The sequence below is a fragment of the Paroedura picta genome, chromosome 17 (genome assembly GCF_049243985.1).
Source record: "Paroedura picta isolate Pp20150507F chromosome 17, Ppicta_v3.0, whole genome shotgun sequence".
NCBI lineage: Eukaryota > Metazoa > Chordata > Lepidosauria > Squamata > Gekkonidae > Paroedura > Paroedura picta.
The window spans coordinates 8,217,728-8,233,726 of record NC_135385.1 but is presented as its reverse complement, the minus strand read 5'-3'; the positions used below and the strand labels follow the sequence as shown (position 1 = coordinate 8,233,726).

The following is a 15,999-nucleotide window of genomic DNA, read 5'->3' as shown; positions in this document are numbered from 1 at the left end:
AGAGAAATCTACCCACAATGCCCCTGCTTCTGATAGGGGTGGGGTGTGGGCAGATTTCTCATATGTGTAAGCGTGTGTGTGTGTGTGTGTGTGTATTTGTGTGTGCTTAATTGTTGTGAAAGCTCGCAACCGGTAAAGCAGGTCCGGGGAGGTGCGGTTGCCGAAATCAGCACGAATGGTTCTCTGTTTCTGGCTTGCAATTAGATGGCTAGATTTTATTTGGATAGTTTTGCGGTTTTTTTTTTTTTTAACTTAAGAAAGAAACCTGGGCTGTTGGGGGCAGCTTCCCAAGTCCATGGCTTACAGGCCGCAGGTCTCCATGGGCTTTCCCGCAGGTAACCTTGCTGGAGAGACGGAAGAAGGCCAGTGGAACCACCAAGCCAAAACCACCAAGGCCAGTGGAACCACCAAGCCAGAAAATTTCGACCTAGTGGCTCAGCTAGCATCCTTCCTTATTCAACAGGTGTTCCATATACCATGTCCGGAAGGCTGGCAATTTTCAGGTGAAATTGTTTTTCCCAAAAAAATTGTGGGTCCTGGAAATCGTGAGCCTGCTAGAACATTGTCCATGAACGTCTTTTGAGTAAAGAAGGATATTCACTAAGCCGTTTTCTTTGTTTTACTTTTGGAGACAGCATAGAATCAAAACAAAAAACACAGATTAAGAATCTGACTCACAATGCGCTTTCTTAAAGAGGTCACTTGGAGGAGGGCTTCCCAACCTGGACGGAGCTGGTCTTGACTTTGGGATTTTGAAAATGGCTACTGGGTGCTGCCCCGAAACGTCAGACATGAAGACAGTTTGGGAATGTTCAGGGGCCACGAGCCGGGAGAAATCCTAGGATGGGAGACCCAAATTGGGTCCTTCCACTGGTCCAATGAGGCAGATGGAAAGCCAGACCTCACAATTTGCTTTGGGGAAGAAGGACGTGAGGGCGAAGGGACACAGGGGAACCGCTGCCTTGGCACCAAAAAGAAGGAAAATGGTTTTTGTCTGTGCTCAATTTTTGTCTGTGCTCCCAGTTTGCACCAAATAACCAGGCAGAGAAGCATCCATAGTTTTAGTCCCTTTCCAAGCTGTTGCCATCCCATAAGCTTCTTTGTAGGGCAGGGAAAATCGATTTCCTTCCCTTTGGGGAGCTGGTCAGTGTTTCTTAGCGAGCTGCCGATCCTTGCCCCGATAGCCGTGCGGAGGTGTATAATTTATTCCTTTGCCTTTCCCACCCGACGGGGGCCTGAACAAGGCTGGCGTCGTTCTTTGTTTCAGCCTCACAACAAACCTGCGAGGTAGGTCAGGCTGCCTGCGTGGCTGGCCGGCCCATGCATGGTAGTATAATTCTAGCAGTGAGATAATTCCGCACTTCCTCCTACTCCGTCGGGCCCAAGGCAGGAGGAATTCTGCAGGCGGACGCAGAAGTTACGCTCTCCTCTATCTCGTACAGCCTTCACTGATTTCTTCCTCCCTTTTCATGGGTGGCGTGAAGCCAAGCAGGCCTGTGGGACTTACTTTACAAGCATTTCCTGACGTTCCTGCTTGGTCCCCCACCACCCAGGCTGGGTCACTGATCCTCCTGCCCCTCTTTTGAATTAGCAACACTGGGAATGCCCTTGGCTCCCCCTGCTTCGAGATGGATTTGTTCTCCTTCCAGCCGGAGAACGTCCGGGGCCTCGGACCAGATTCCGTAACCCGGGGGTCCCCAGCTCTTTCCCGTCTGTGGGCACCTTTGGGGTTCTGAAGCAGCAAGGTGGGCACGTCTGCAAAACGGCCACAAAAAACCTCCTTACGCCATGACGGCAGCCGTGTTTATAAAAATCCACCCAAGCTGCTGACTTTCCAGTGACCAATCTGAAACCTAGCTAGGCCAAAGCCACAGGTGGCCCCGCCCGTTTCCCCCAAACACTGGGCAGGTGCCAAGAAAGGTGTCCTGTTGGCCCCCTGCGTTAATTGGTGTTGTTAGCATCATTTATGTCAATGGATTGAAACTGAAATACTTTGGCCCCCTCCTGAGAAGGAAGGACTCCCTGGAGAAGAGCCTGATGCTGGGAGCGATCGAGGGCAAAAGAAGAAGGGGATGACAGAGAATGAGGTGGCTGGATGGAGTCACTGAAGCAGTTGGTGCAAACTTAAATGGACTCCAGGGAATGGAAGAGGACAGGAAGGCCTGGAGGATCCTTGTCCAGGGGGTCACGATGGGTCGGACACGACTTCGCACCTAACAACAACAATGTCAATGGATAACTTTATGTACCTTTTCCAACATAAAGTACTGATCATCTTTTTCTTCCCTCCCTCCCCAGGCAAAGCCTATTTACGGTGGGTGGCTCTTGTTGGCCCCTGAAGGCACGGATTTCGACAACCCCGTCCATCGCTCTCGGGTAAGGACTTGGGGGATCCCTCTCGGGCAGCGGGCAGCCAGGGGAAGAACCCAAACAGGGGGTCTGTGGGAGTGCAGCTATCCAGTGGTAGCACAGAGAGGAATTAGAATTCGGCACACCGTTGAAATCCCTGCTAATTTTGGTTTTTGGGGAGCAGACCAAATTTCTGTCCCTTGCGGATAGCAAGCCAGCAGCAGCCAGACACCCCCCCCCCCCCCCCGTGAGCTCGGAAGCCGGAAACATGGCGGAATAATATTTCCAGGATTCAGGGTGCAGCTTGAGGTTCTTCCCTCTGGTTTTTCCGCCACAGAATAAATTATGCAAAACCAGGGGAGAAGGAAAGCCACGCTTCACATAGTAATTTATGCTAATCTAGAACTGAGGCGGGCGAACCAGTGGTACGTCTTAATGCAAGCGAGCTTTGTATTTTAACGTCTTGGGGGGAAATGTAGAGAAAAGTTCTTGCTGGAGCAGCGCCCAGTTATCCACCGGTGCACGAGGGGGCCAACACCAGCAGGGCCCTGCATGTCATGCCTCCTTCCTCTGGCGCTGGTTCATGTTAAGCAGGCAAGATCTGGCTGTGGGTTAAGAAGTGACCGGGGAGGGGCAGGGGGTTCTTATTTCAAGGTAGGGTTGCCAGCTGCAGGTGAGGAAATTCCTTGAGATTCGGGAACAGAACCTAGGGTACAAGACCATGGAGTCCGCCTTCCACGGTATTAATTCTCTCCAGGGGGATGGATCTCTGCAGCTGTGATCCCAAGGGATCCCCAGGTCCCACCCGGAGGCTGGCCTCTCTGTCTCACTCTCCCCGCTTGAGCACCCTGCTTCTGGGCAGCAGGAAACTCCCGGCTTTGGCTCCTCTCCAGGAAGAGGGCAAAGTTGTTTTCCGAAGAGGAGACATAGGGAAGCTGGAGGGTTAGTTGGGCAGAATTATTTGGCGGCTTGTGTGATTTGATTTGATTTATACGCCGCCCTTCCAGAACGGCTCAGGGTGACGTAGAGCAATAACAACAACCATAAAGAATCAAACATCCGGTACGATTCAAGAAACCTTTATTGGCATGCAAATGAAATATTCATCAACCCCCCTACACAAAAACATTCATGCTCTTGCTTTAAACCTCCCCGTCTGAATGAGCACATCTCTCTCTCTCTCTCTCTCTCTTTCCTTCTTCCAGAAATGGCAACGCCGGTTTTTCATCCTCTACGAACACGGCCTGCTCCGCTACGCCCTGGACGAGATGGTACGTCTCTCCCCCCTTTTTTCCTCCCTCCTCTCTCAGGTCTGTTGGATTAGGTGGTTTTACGGGCGCTGGAGGCTTTTTTAATAGGGTGTTTTTTATTTAGAGCAGTGGTTCTCAACCTGGGGGTTGGGGGCCGAACGACCCTTTCCCAGGGGTCACAGCAAGGCAAGTATCTTGGCCGGGGGGGGGTCAGCATCCAGCATCCCCACAACAGCCTTGCAGGGTAGATCGAGATAGAGCCTTCGTCTGTCTGGAGCAGCGGAAAAGAGCGAGATCAGCATGGTGGGACAAGAGGCAGAACTGAACTGAGAAACCCCCGGGGGAAAATTATATACAATCATGAATTATGGATCTTCATGCCGTTGGTCAGTTTTGGCTTAATTTCTGCGAAAGAACCCTTGCATCATTTTAGGGTTGGGGGTCCACCCCCACATGAGGAACTGGATTAAAGGGAAGGTTGAGAAGCACTGATTTTGAGGGATACAAAGAAGGAATGCTGCATATTATATGCTACAAAACTGCTGTGCAGAAAAAAAGATATACACACATTTAGCGGTACACATCTTGATCTTTTGCCTCACCTGGATGCCGCAGAGACTGCGTTTCCCGCTTAGTACAGTCTAGAGAGCTCTTATTTCTTTTCGCTTTTTCAACCAGGTTTTGCTTTTTTTAAAGTCAATCCGCAAGGAAAGGGAGAAAATTGAATTAGTAATCTAATAAACAATAAACTATACCCCAACGTATTTTAGGGAAAAGTCTCAGGGTTCTTGAAATTCTTCGGTGGGTTGTCTGTCGGATTTGTCCTGGCGCTTTCTGTTCTTCTGTGCACTCTCGTATCTGGCCCCATTTTCTTCTGGATCCCGACGTTGGTTTGTGGTGTGCCGAATATGGAATATTATCCACTCTGTCATGTTCTCTGGTAACGATTCTTTTATTGCATCCTGACCCATAAAGAAGCCCAGCTCCTGCGACCGTGTATTTAACAAGTTGACAGTGCATTTTATTTTTATATGGTACCATATTTGAGAACATAAGTTTTGGATCCAGCTCCAATTTAACCTTTAATATCCTTTAACATCATCCTGAATCGTAATCCCCGTCTCCCAGCCTTCCTTGCCACAAAAAGTTTTACAGCGAAGTGCAAGGACAAGAAGAACAAAACACAACAGCCTGTCAGTTTGCGTGTGGGATGTTGGTCCCAGGGGATCCATGTCTGCTGGCCCCCCGTGGGTCAAGGGGGGCCAGAGGGAGCCGTGAGAGTCATCACAGAAGTTGGGTGACCGTGGGGCCAGCCACACTCTCTCGGCCGCGCCTACCTTACAAGATTGTTGTGAAGATAACGACGTAAAATGAAAATCCGGATCGTGTCCCTCTCCCGCCTGGAGAGAAAAGAGGCAAAGGCGGCTCCTTCTTTTTCGTGTGCCGTGGGATTCTGTTCTGCCAGGAACGGGAGACCTGTGGCAAAGGGAACAGGTTCGTTCGGCTCGCCAGCCAAGGACGGGTCTGCTCACTCTGCTCGTTTCTCCTCCGGAGTTGCCCCCTGGCACGGGTGTTTGCCGGGCGCTTCCCTGTGCTCCACTCCCTGGAGGAAGCATGTGAATGTTTCCTCAGACGATTAGCATACAGGCCGGGCCTGTGATCACAAGGGGCAGGAGGCGGGCTGTGAGTATTTCGGGAGGCCAGGTGGAGGACACGGAACCTCTTGGAATTCTGAGTCTTCCTCCTCCCCGAGGCGGTAAAACCTGTTTGGCCTCAGAGTGCAGGTGAGGCCTCCCTAGCTCCGAACGAACCTCGTGCCGACTCGCCCCTGGCGATCATGAAGCGCCTCCAGGTGCGGCTCTCGTCGACGGAAAAAGTGTCTTCTTCTTGGGACTCAGAATGAGCTGCGGATAATTTCCACGAGCCGGTTTTTTAAGAAAAGACAAAGCAGGTGGACTCGTCTGATTTATCACCTCCCAAAACTTGACTTCTTTGCAGCTCCCAGAGCCGCACACCAAAGTGGTTAACAGCGCTGGGGAAACATTAAAACCGGCAGCGTCTGCAGAATGTTATCAAACGAGCTGGAGATAAAAGATCAGGACGTGCAAGTCGGTTAAGAAGATCTGTGCGGATAAGATAAAATTGGGCTGCTTATTGCGAAAGGGGGGGGGAGTTTAATTATGTTTATGTTAATGAATGAAAAATATGTTTCCAGGGTGCTTGGGAAGAAGGGGGCTGCCGCCAAAAGGGCCCCGCTGGCCTTAAATGCATGCCGGAGCCCCACTTGCTGGGCGGGGGTGGGGTGGGAGCCCCCCTCTGTTGGGAGCAGGAGCTGTCTCAGAACTACATAAAACCCTAGAAAGTTTTAAAGCCTGGAGCCGGCTTCTCGGAGGCAGCCTAGAAATGGAAGGTGTTTTAATACTGAGGAGGGAATGCTTAATGCCCCAGGGTAGAATAACAGTACCAGATCTGTTTACAAGTGAGGAGGAGAAAGGTTTAGCCCTTCCGGTAGGGATGCCAGCCTCCAGGTGGGGCCTGGGGGTCGCCTGGAATTACAGCTCATCTCCAGACGACAGAGATCCGTTCCCCTGGAGAAAAGGCTGGTCTGTAGGGCGTAATACCCCACTGAAGTCCCACCTTCCCCAAACCCTGCCTTCTGCAGCCCTGGTTTTCCAGAGCTGGTTTTTGGGAGGGATATTTCCTCTTCCCTTGGCCGTTCGGAGTTCTCCCCGGCTCCGTGGAGGGACGAGGAGCCACTTTCCGGCTTGACGTGAAAACAAAACCCGCAGATTTGCACGCACAGAGAAAGCTGCCATTGTTGTTTCTGGAACTTCATCCAAATGTCCTTAATCATCTAGACCTGGAACGCAGTAATCTCTCTTTCCCCCCACACACACCCCTTCTGTCTGGTCTCCCAGCAACCTGGCTGCCTTGGCTGAGCTAATATTTCCTGAAACGGCAACGGGGAGACATTTCGGAGGGAGCTTGGGGAAGGAAGGGGACGGGGGGCGGAAGAGAAGCACCAATAGGGGATGGTGGAGTCCGGAGGGCAAAGTGAGAGGGGCAGAAAGGGGGGAGGCAGGGGACAGAGGACATCTGGCATAGGTGCCGAGAGAACAGCCCCCTCTCCAGATGTTAACATCTGACAGGGAAGGTCAGGAGGCCCTCCACCTGGGTTGTCCTCAGCAAAGAGCAGGGCCTTTTTAGGGGTGGCCCTGTCAACAGAGGATGCCTTTGCTCAGGCATTACGGCAGGCGTGGTCTCCTTCGTTCTCCGAAGACAAGGGAAGGATAACTCCCCCCCTCCCCTTGCTGTTTTCCCTCCCCTTTTCCAGCACTCTGCTTTGCTACAGTTGTGTTTAGAGTTTGGGTGTGTTTTCGCTTCTTTCGTGTTTAAGGTTTATTTTTTGTTTTCGGTTGTGTTTCCCTGCAAACTTCCCGTTTAGTAAATTTCCGGGGTCGTTTACGGCAGGAGTAGTCAACCTGTGGTCCTCCAGAGGTCCATGGACTCCAATTCCCATGAGCCCCTGCCAGCATTTGCTGGCAGGGGCTCATGGGAATTGGAGTCCATGGACCTCTGGAGGACCACAGGTTGACGACCCCTGGTTTCCAAGATCTATCCTTTTTGCTGAGCCCTGGCGATGGGAGTTGTGCATCTCCAATGCCTCAAATTTTGTCCTCGTGGGATGCAACCGGGGCAATATCGAGCTTGGGCAGTCGCTTGTTTTTCACGTGCAGAACCCTTGTCGAGAGTCTTGTGATGCAAGGAGAAGAGGCCTCTCGGTTTTTCTCCCCTTTTTCTACGGGAGAAGTGGCAGAGGGGCACGGGCCCTCTGAGATTAATCGTGAGGAAGCAAGAAGGGGAACGGAGCAGGACGTGTCCTGCATTCTGCAAAAGCTTCTGGGGAACGCGGGGTGGGTGGGATATTCCTTTTGGGTTTTTCTCACCAAGCTTTTGTTGCTTTTTTTTTTTTTTAATCCACGGTCAGTTGGTACCTCCCCCCAACCTCCTCTCGGAGATCTACTGGGCTTACAATTGATCACACCTTCATGCAGCCCTCCTCCCCTGCCTCTATCTTTGCTTCCCCGTCTCCTTTGATAGACCCTTTGGTTGAGGAGTGGGCGGGCGATTTGCAAACGATTCATCAGTTCGCCATCCCCCTTTGCCGACGGCCTGTCATTCTTCCGGGTCCCTTTGCAAAGGAACGATTCCGTTTATTTTGGGTGCTGCTTGCGTAAGCCGGGAGCCAAATATAGCGGATGCGGCAGCTGTGCCGTGCCATCTTCCCCACTCCCACCTAGCCTGTGTCTTGTTTACGCTCCCGTCGTTTAAACCGCCTCTGACTGCTGCCCTGGTTTTTATTTGGCCGTTTTGACTTTTGGCAGGTTAAAAATGTGTGCAGCCGTGTCTCCCATAGCTGCTGGGGCTGGGGGTCCCAACCTTCTTGAGCCTGTAGCCACCTCTGGAAATCTGACAACCCCAACATGGCTGCCCTGGAAGGCGGAGCCAGCCACAAAATGTCTGCTGCAGGAGGCGGAGCCACGCACATAGAGGAAGCCCGAGGGCAGAGAAGAGGGATCCCTGGTCCCAAATATGTCCAGCCTCCAGCAATGACTCCTGCCTTGTGGAGCGAGCTCCCCAAAGAGATCAGAGCACAAAATTGGGCCACCCTCCATCTCCCTGAGTGGGCATCAAGCGCTGAGTGGCACTTAAGCCATGAGACCGGCTCCTCCTCCAAGCCCTTGCTATTATACCAGATACCAGATTGTTATTATTATTATATTAGGATGCTTTGTTCACTGCCCCAAGACGGCAACGACCGAGCGGGAGCAGTAAATGTCAATCAATCAATAATCTAAAAGACACGCTTGCAGGGAGAGAATAAAACTAACAGTGGGGCCATCTGCTCCTAAGACCTCATTGTCTTAATCTGCACGGCCAATCCGATCTCCAGCGTCCAATCAGAAGCCCGGTTGGTCTAGATCTCCCTATAGCCCCACCCGCTTTCTGTAGTCTACGATGGCTTGGCGGGCACCATGTTGCGGATCGCTGCCCTGGTCTTTTTATGCTTTCCGCTTATCGGCAGGGTAAAATTGCTGCCTCTGGCACCGCCCCCTTCTCCCCCCCTTCCGGTTGTTTCTTTCCGGCCCTCCAAGCAGAAGGGCTTACGCGTGAGCGGCTGGGAGAGCCAATCCTGAGCTTTGCACGATAATTCTTTGCGGCCGACCGGCTGCTTCCACAGTCAGTTCAGTGGGCTTGTCCGGCTTGTTTGAGCTCTCCGCCCCTCCCCGCAATTGGGAGACAAAGACCCTCGGTCCTTTCTGCCGATTGTTGGCGCCTTTGCATGTCCCAAACAAACCATTTCTCGCCCACCTGGATTGAAGATGAAGATGAAGATGACTGAGAAGAAGTCTTCTCAGCTGGGTTAATACCGTCTGGGTCCCACACGGGGGTCTTCATGGTACCCCCCTCCCCCGGTTTCTTTGCTTTTTAAAAAGAGGGGTAAATGACCATTTGAAGACCTCCACCTGAACTTTCAAGATACTCTTGTTTATCGCAAGAGAACGGCTTTAATGAGAATTACAGAGCGAGACCTTGAGTTTGAGAACAGGTTATCGAAACGTCCATCGAGTCAGAGAGCTCTCCTGATCTTTCTTAGGGTGTACAGTAGCTCTTTTGTTGTTGTCGCCATCCTGAAATTGGGCCTGTTCTTCGAGAGCCTGGACAGGGTACATTTTCAAGGGGCTTTGTCGTTTCCCTACTGGGCAAGGCTCAATAGTTCTGCTTTAAGTGGTTTGACTGTAAGACTGGAATATAGGAGACCCGAGTTTGAATTCTGCTCGCCAGATAACTTCCGGCCGGTTGCTTGCTCTCGGGGCTGATCTGCCTTGCAGGAGGGCTGTTACGAAGGTAGGAATGAGGCGAAAGCCGTTTGTGGGGGCCACTGTGGCAAGAAAGGAAGAATATAGACCGTAGAATCATAGAGCTGGAAGGGACCTCCATGGTCATCTAGTCCAACCCCCTGCAGAATGCAGGAAATTCGCAACCGAATCCAATCTTGGCATGCGAGCCACGAAGGCAGCCAAATCTGCACACACGGAGAACTTTTCACTCCAACGAGCGCGGAATAGTTTCCCCTGAAACCTTTCCAATTAAATGCTTGTAGTGCTGCTTGTGAAAGCGTGCAGCTGCCCTCGATATTACTTCCTTTTCTTAAGGAAGTTGAGCGCAAACCCCACTCACTCAGCTCCCGTCAGTGGCAGTTAATCGTCCGTTTTGTTGGCCCTTTGTGGAGCTCTCTGTCGGCTGCGCTGTGGACTCCTTTTCCCGGAAAAACCTCGCTTTGGTGCCATGGAAATTTGTTTTGTGCAAATATAATACTGATGATTGTGACGTTTTGGAGGGTAGTCGCTCCGGTCTGTAGGAGAACTGCTCGATTGGAGTCCCGTTGCACCTTAGAGGCCAACCAAAATTTTGGGCAATGAGCTTAGGAGGGCCAGAGCGCACTGACACATCTAACTCTTGCAGGCTTATCCCCTGGAAATCTTGCAGATCGGATGGAGGGGGTCTTGTTGGTCTCTTAGGTGCTGCCGGACTCACATTGAGCTCTCAGGTGAGAAAAGCACATCAGGCTGCATCCTAAACTGAAGGTTTGTCACCGAGATTTTTGGTGTTGCAGCCAGAAGCCATGCTCACAGGCGACCCCAGCTGCTGCTTTGACGTGCCAGAAATGGGACTGTGTCGCCCGTTTCCTGTATTTATTGGTGTGGTGCTGCTTCTGGGGTCTTGGCTAGATCACAGAATAATAGAGTTGGAAGGGACCTCATGGGTCATCTAGTCCAACCCCCTGCACTATGCAGGACATACACCGCTCTGGTTGTGCTTGAAGGATGGGATCGGAGCAGGGGGGTCATGTGGGTGCCCCCAACGGTGGGAGGCCTCCACCGACTCTAGATTGGCGTGAGAGTAGCCCGTAGCCTTTATCTTAGCCTACCTTGCAGGGTTGTTCTGAAGATAAAAGGTGGGAGTGAGCCAGGAAAAGAGATGAGGTCAAGTAGGATAGCCAGCGTGGCATTGTGGCTAAGAGTGTCACAGAAGGATCTGGGAGACCCAGCTACGAATCCGTGTTTTGGCATGGAAGCTTGGGCCAGTTGAGCGCAAACTCTCGCCCTAGCCTACCTCGCAGGGTCATTGTGAGGATAAAACAGAGGAGAAGAGAACAATGTGAGCCTCATTGAGGAGGAAGGAGGGGCTTTGGGACCGCCGTCACCGTCTTCTCCAGAAAGTCCTTTTTCTGGCTCTCGTTTCAATGTTTCTATTTTGACTTCCCCTCCTCCTCCCCCAATCTCCTGGCCGTTTCCCTTCCTGCCCCCCTCTCCAAAACCGATTGTTCTTCTCCCAAGACCTCCTTTCCCGACATCCTGCCTCTGTCGTAGGGGCAGGAGGCAGTGGTGTGGGGGGAGCTTCTTGTTGCTGGAAGCTTTGTGGATCTCAGCCGCTCGGGAAGGGGCAGGGGAAGGATGCGGCCGCCCGGGGATCTGGAAGTAAATACTCAATTAGGCCAGCGTCCAGCTTTGCCGGAGGGAGAGGGAGCGAGGGGGAGCGAGCCGGGTGTCCGAATTTTGGAATGCCTGAGAAAAGGGCCGGGCCCTACAGCAGGGTTGTGGGTTTCCCACAGACTCGGACGGCCTCGGCTGACCACGCAGGGCCAGAGGCCTTGGCGGAGAGCGCGGTTCCCACATCGAATGCTAATAATGGGACGTTGGGGGGGGGAAATGCCGTGTAGCGAGGATCCGGGCTCGTGAAGATTTGGTAGCCAAGACCCCTGAAAGTTGCATCGAGTTAGACAAAAGGGAACCGTTTCCCTCCCCCCTCGCCATCCCCCAGCATGCCTTGGCCCGGAGAAATTGAAGGCCTCCAGATCAGCTCTTTTCTTTCCGGGTAGCGAAGGGTGACCTCCTTCTTCCTTGGCACGCATCCCGGTGGTGCCTTTCGGAGCCGCCCGACTGGTTCAGCGGGTGTGGGGCAACGGGCAGAATTGGACACGCCGTCTCCGGGGGGAGGGGCTGTCTTGGGACCACTGTGCGGGTCCCTCACTCTCCTCTCCCGTACCCCCCCCCCAACGAAGGTTTCTCTGCAGCTCTTGCGCGAATGGGAGAGACAACAAAACACCTGTCTGTGCTAATTTATAATTTATTTCATTCATTCACTGCATTGATACCTCACCCTGCCCCCAAACGGTCTTGGGCCGTTCTCCTCTTCTCTGTTTTCTCCTCACAACGACCTAGCGAGGTAGGCCAGGCAGAGAGGAAGAGACTTTTGCTGTTGCTACTAGGGTTGTACGCTTCGGCCGCTTCGGTGAGCACCAGGGAACCAGAATTTGGCCACCCCTGGAAAGTTCCCTTGTGTGTCTCTAGGGGGAGATTTTCTTGTTGTTCTGCTCCTCGCCCCGGTCTTCATATTTCACGTGTTTCTCTCTCTGTGTGTGTTTTTCCTCCTTGAGGATTATGTACACTTTACATACAAAGTCCATGAAAAACCACTGCCTGGGGTGTCTCTCTCTCTCTCTCCCTCCTGGCCTCCCAACCCAAGGCGTGACGCTTCCCTTCTTCTCCGGAGCACCCAGTCTTCTAATCCCTTTCGTCGGAGCTCTGGACGCTCCCTTCCTCTCCTAGGTGCCCTTGAGCAGACTCAGCCCTTCCAGATTTACCTGGGGCAGAACGAAGACCCAATGGGGGTAACTTGCCATTTCGACCAGCACCAGCAATGGGAAGGATTCTTGGGCAAGTTTGGGGAGGGGGGATGGGGAAGAGACTCTGCTGTTTGTTGTTGCAGGGAGGGGGTTGCGGTCGGGAAACATCCTTTCCCCTTAGTCTTCCTGATGCTCCCAACAAAGCAGGAAATGCTGGATTTCTCATTAAAGTGGTGGTGGGATTAACGAGGGTTCTGGGTTTTTCCCAACAAAATCCTCGTAGTACGGCTCTTGTTACCCTCGGAGGCATTTAAATGCACATCTCGGTCCCTTTAAATGCCTCCGAGCCCGAATTGATTCGGCTGAACTCGAATCACCTGAACCCAAATCCCTGTGCCCGTGCCGGGATTCGGTTATTCAGGTATACCTGAATCATTCCCCCACAACTGTGACAGATTTTTCTTTGGTATGCCTCCGTACGGGGGAGTGGGGAAGCCAACCCGGTTCTCCAGATCAGAGGCTGCCCGTCTCCACCCCTCCACCACGCTGGCTCTAATTAATACGCTGCTTGTTTGGAATAAGCAAGCGCGTGTTCCAGTTGCAACCCTAATAATCATAATACTCGTTTACTTGCTTTCTTATTATTATCGATGTAGGTTATTTGCAGCCTTTGTTCTCACTGAGATTCAGGACGGGCTCCCTAACACGAGCCAAATGTCGCCGGCAGGAACGGGGCCTGCGGTGAGGAGAGTGGATACTGTTTAGACTGCAGACCCCAGAAAACAAACCTAAATCTCAAGCAGAACTCCACCGAAGCATGGGCTTGTTGTGTCCAGCCAAATGAGCAGAGCTGGCCTGGTGTGTGTGTGTGTGTGTGTGTCTTGGTTTTCAACCCTAAGCCACTTTCCCGCAACCCTCTCCCGCATCCCCCCTCTCTCTGCTTCGAGACCTGGCTGGGGGAATGCGTTGCGTAACCGGCAGGACTCAACGCCGTGGTTGATGCTTGCTGGGGGGTGGATTGTCATGGATACACTTGAGTTTTAGGCGCAGTTGGTTTTTATGTGCTGCAACCAGGCCAAGGGAGGGAGGGAGTTCTCCGTGGGGAGTCCAGCCACGGGCTGGCAGGACCCACCCGGCGCTTTTCCTGGGAATCTTTCACAACAAGATGCCCGTTTTATAAACATTTGCAGAGTTGCTCTGCACGGGTGGGAACAGGGAGACGTAGGAGAGGACCCGAGGGGGGCGCAGAATAGCGGATCGTTACGGGAAAGGACGAAGGGGCAGGGTGAAAGGTCATATGACTTCCAGCTACAGCAGGACCTCCTGTCACCCCTGTGAATAGCCCCACCCAGTTGAGTAACCCGCTGAGTTAATTTCGAGCTCACGAGCATCTTAATATTGGTCCCTCTGAACGCTCCTGGCCTCAAAAGAGGGGAGGGAGAGGAGCTGCTTTCAAAAAGGATGAAAACGGCACCGCCTGCTCGCCTGCAGAGATTTCTGCTCACCGCAGGCGACCAGACGAGGGAACGTTTGAGAATGCACGGTATAGGTTTTAAGTTCCGGGTGGCTTCGGCCCCTGGGGAGGCTTGGAGGGAAGGAAGGGTGGTGTGGTGTAAGGATCCCACTGGGGATTGGGGTGGCGTTTCTCTGCATGGCTGCCTCGTTTACCGGCCGGGGCAGAGATCATAGAATCATAGAGTTGGGAGGTACCCTCGACTTCCTAGACTGACCTCGCCTCCCCAACTAGCACGATCTGGAAGAATGCCACATTTTTACAAAACATGTCGACGTCACCAGGAAATGACATTGGGGAAGGGGGCACTCTGGTTTTTGGGCAAAACTCGGGTTTGAAGCATATTTTACCATAGAGTTTTGCCCAAAAGCTAGAGTGTCCCCCCTCCCCCGTGCTCCCCGAAGGTTCCTCCCCATTCCCGGCCAGCAGCGACTCTGCATTGACCGGCTTTGCAAAGGACGTGGTGGTTGGACCCCAGGCCCCAAGTGGGATTTCTCTCTCTGCCTTTCTCCGAGAGGGTTAACAGGACGAAATCCTGGCTCAGGACGCAGCTACCCCTGTGCTCCGGGCTGGCCCGGTTTGGCTGTTTAGACTCACTGTCTGCCTTGAATAAACTCTTAAGCTTCTTTTAAAATGTCCTCTGGCTGAACTCGCTGGCCCAGTCGGCGAAATGCTAGAAAGAGAAACCCGTCGGCGTCTCCTTGCCTCAGGCGATAAAAAACGGAGAGGAAAAAATGTGTCGATTTCCCCTTCAGAGATCGTCGGAAGAATCAGAGGGCCTTCTCATCCGGTCCAGAACTGTGACTTTACTGGGGGGTTTTGTTAGTAAGTTGTTTTATATACGTAGTTTATCATGACGCAATCCGCGCGGAGTCTGAGGAGATGGGGCGGAAAATAAATACAATTATAAAGAAAACAAATACTAGAGGTTCTAGCTAGCAGCGGCTCTTCAGAGTAAGGGTCCCCGAGGTGGTCCCCGTGGACACCAACCCCTTTTATGGCACCCAGCGAATGATTTTTGAGAAAGTGTGGGGCCATTTGGGGCTCCTCCCAAGCGGGGTTTCTGATTGGCCGTGCAGAACCCCAAAATCTTCTTTCCGCAGCAGCTGCAGCCACTGCAACCAATTACACCTCTCCTTTCCCCCCTGAGTATTTTAAAAAAGGGGTTACTCCTGTTGCTTCCTGCATTTGGGCACCCTCCGTGGGTCTGTCTCCATGTCCGCCAGGGTCTTTTTTGTGTTGGCTCCTCCTTCCACAGTGGCCATTCCGAGGCTGTGCCCAACACCCCAGGTCAGAGGTCAGAGTTCTCAAGATGGCCCAGAAGAAGAAAAAGTTGGGGACCCCCAATCTCAAATCTCAGGACCAGGAAAGGTCTTTCCCGCCAGCTGCTGACCTAAAGATATTTACATGAAGGCAGAGCCTGCCGTGCCAAGACCCTACCACTAACTAACCACCGACCCTCCTCTCTGCTACCACGTGCACTTCTTACAGAATTTTTCAATTTGGGAGTAAAATTTTTATCTCCCGTGATCTTTTCCTCTTCTTCCAGCAGAATTTAATATGGCTTCACTGTTGTGTGGCCATTTTGTTCACGGGAACCGACCTCAGATTCCCGGAGATCAGGGGGAAATTTTGAGAGATCTCCAGGACTCACCTGAAGGTTGGGAACCCTACTTGCAGGGAGTCTAAATGCCCAACAAACACACACACGAGACCACTCCCAATGCAAGGGAATTTGCTTCACATTATCTTTTGAGCAGCTACATTCTCAGATTGGGTCATATGTCCCTTTTTGGTGTGCCATTTGTCCCGGTGTGTGGGGGGCCGATTCAGGACCACCGTATACTGGGAGAAGGGTCTTACGCTCACCTCCATGTTGTTGTTCAGGCCCTAATGAAGGAAACACACCCAGGGGCGGTGTTTGCCGGATTCTTCCCAAGCATTTCCTGTTTCATTTCATTGGGGGGAAAGCAAGTTGAACTGATTGCTCCAGGGTAGTGGGAAGCAGGTGCTGGGAAGCACATTCCTGCGGGATTGCTACTCCACACTGTCATTAAAGAACATTTGCACGCATTCGAAATAACTCCTGTGCGTTCACTCTGAAATCTGCACAACAGCCCTGCGAGGCGGTTCATTATAGTGCAGACAGCTAGACTGAAAGCTGCCCAGTGGCTCCGTGGCTGGAGGGAGATTTG

At 52.4% G+C, this 15,999-nt stretch overlaps 1 protein-coding gene across 6 annotated transcripts in view; it reads left to right on the top strand.

Annotated features, from left to right (window-relative positions):
- MPRIP (myosin phosphatase Rho interacting protein) overlaps positions 1 to 15,999 on the top strand; it is a 77,102-nt gene that overhangs the window by 16,620 nt on the left and 44,483 nt on the right. For all 6 annotated transcript variants that reach the window (XM_077316686.1, XM_077316688.1, XM_077316689.1 and 3 more), the window contains exons 2-3: positions 2,299 to 2,376; positions 3,555 to 3,620. In XM_077316686.1, the coding sequence (XP_077172801.1) occupies positions 2,299 to 2,376; positions 3,555 to 3,620 (144 nt within the window). The remainder of the gene's footprint in view (positions 1 to 2,298; positions 2,377 to 3,554; positions 3,621 to 15,999) is intronic.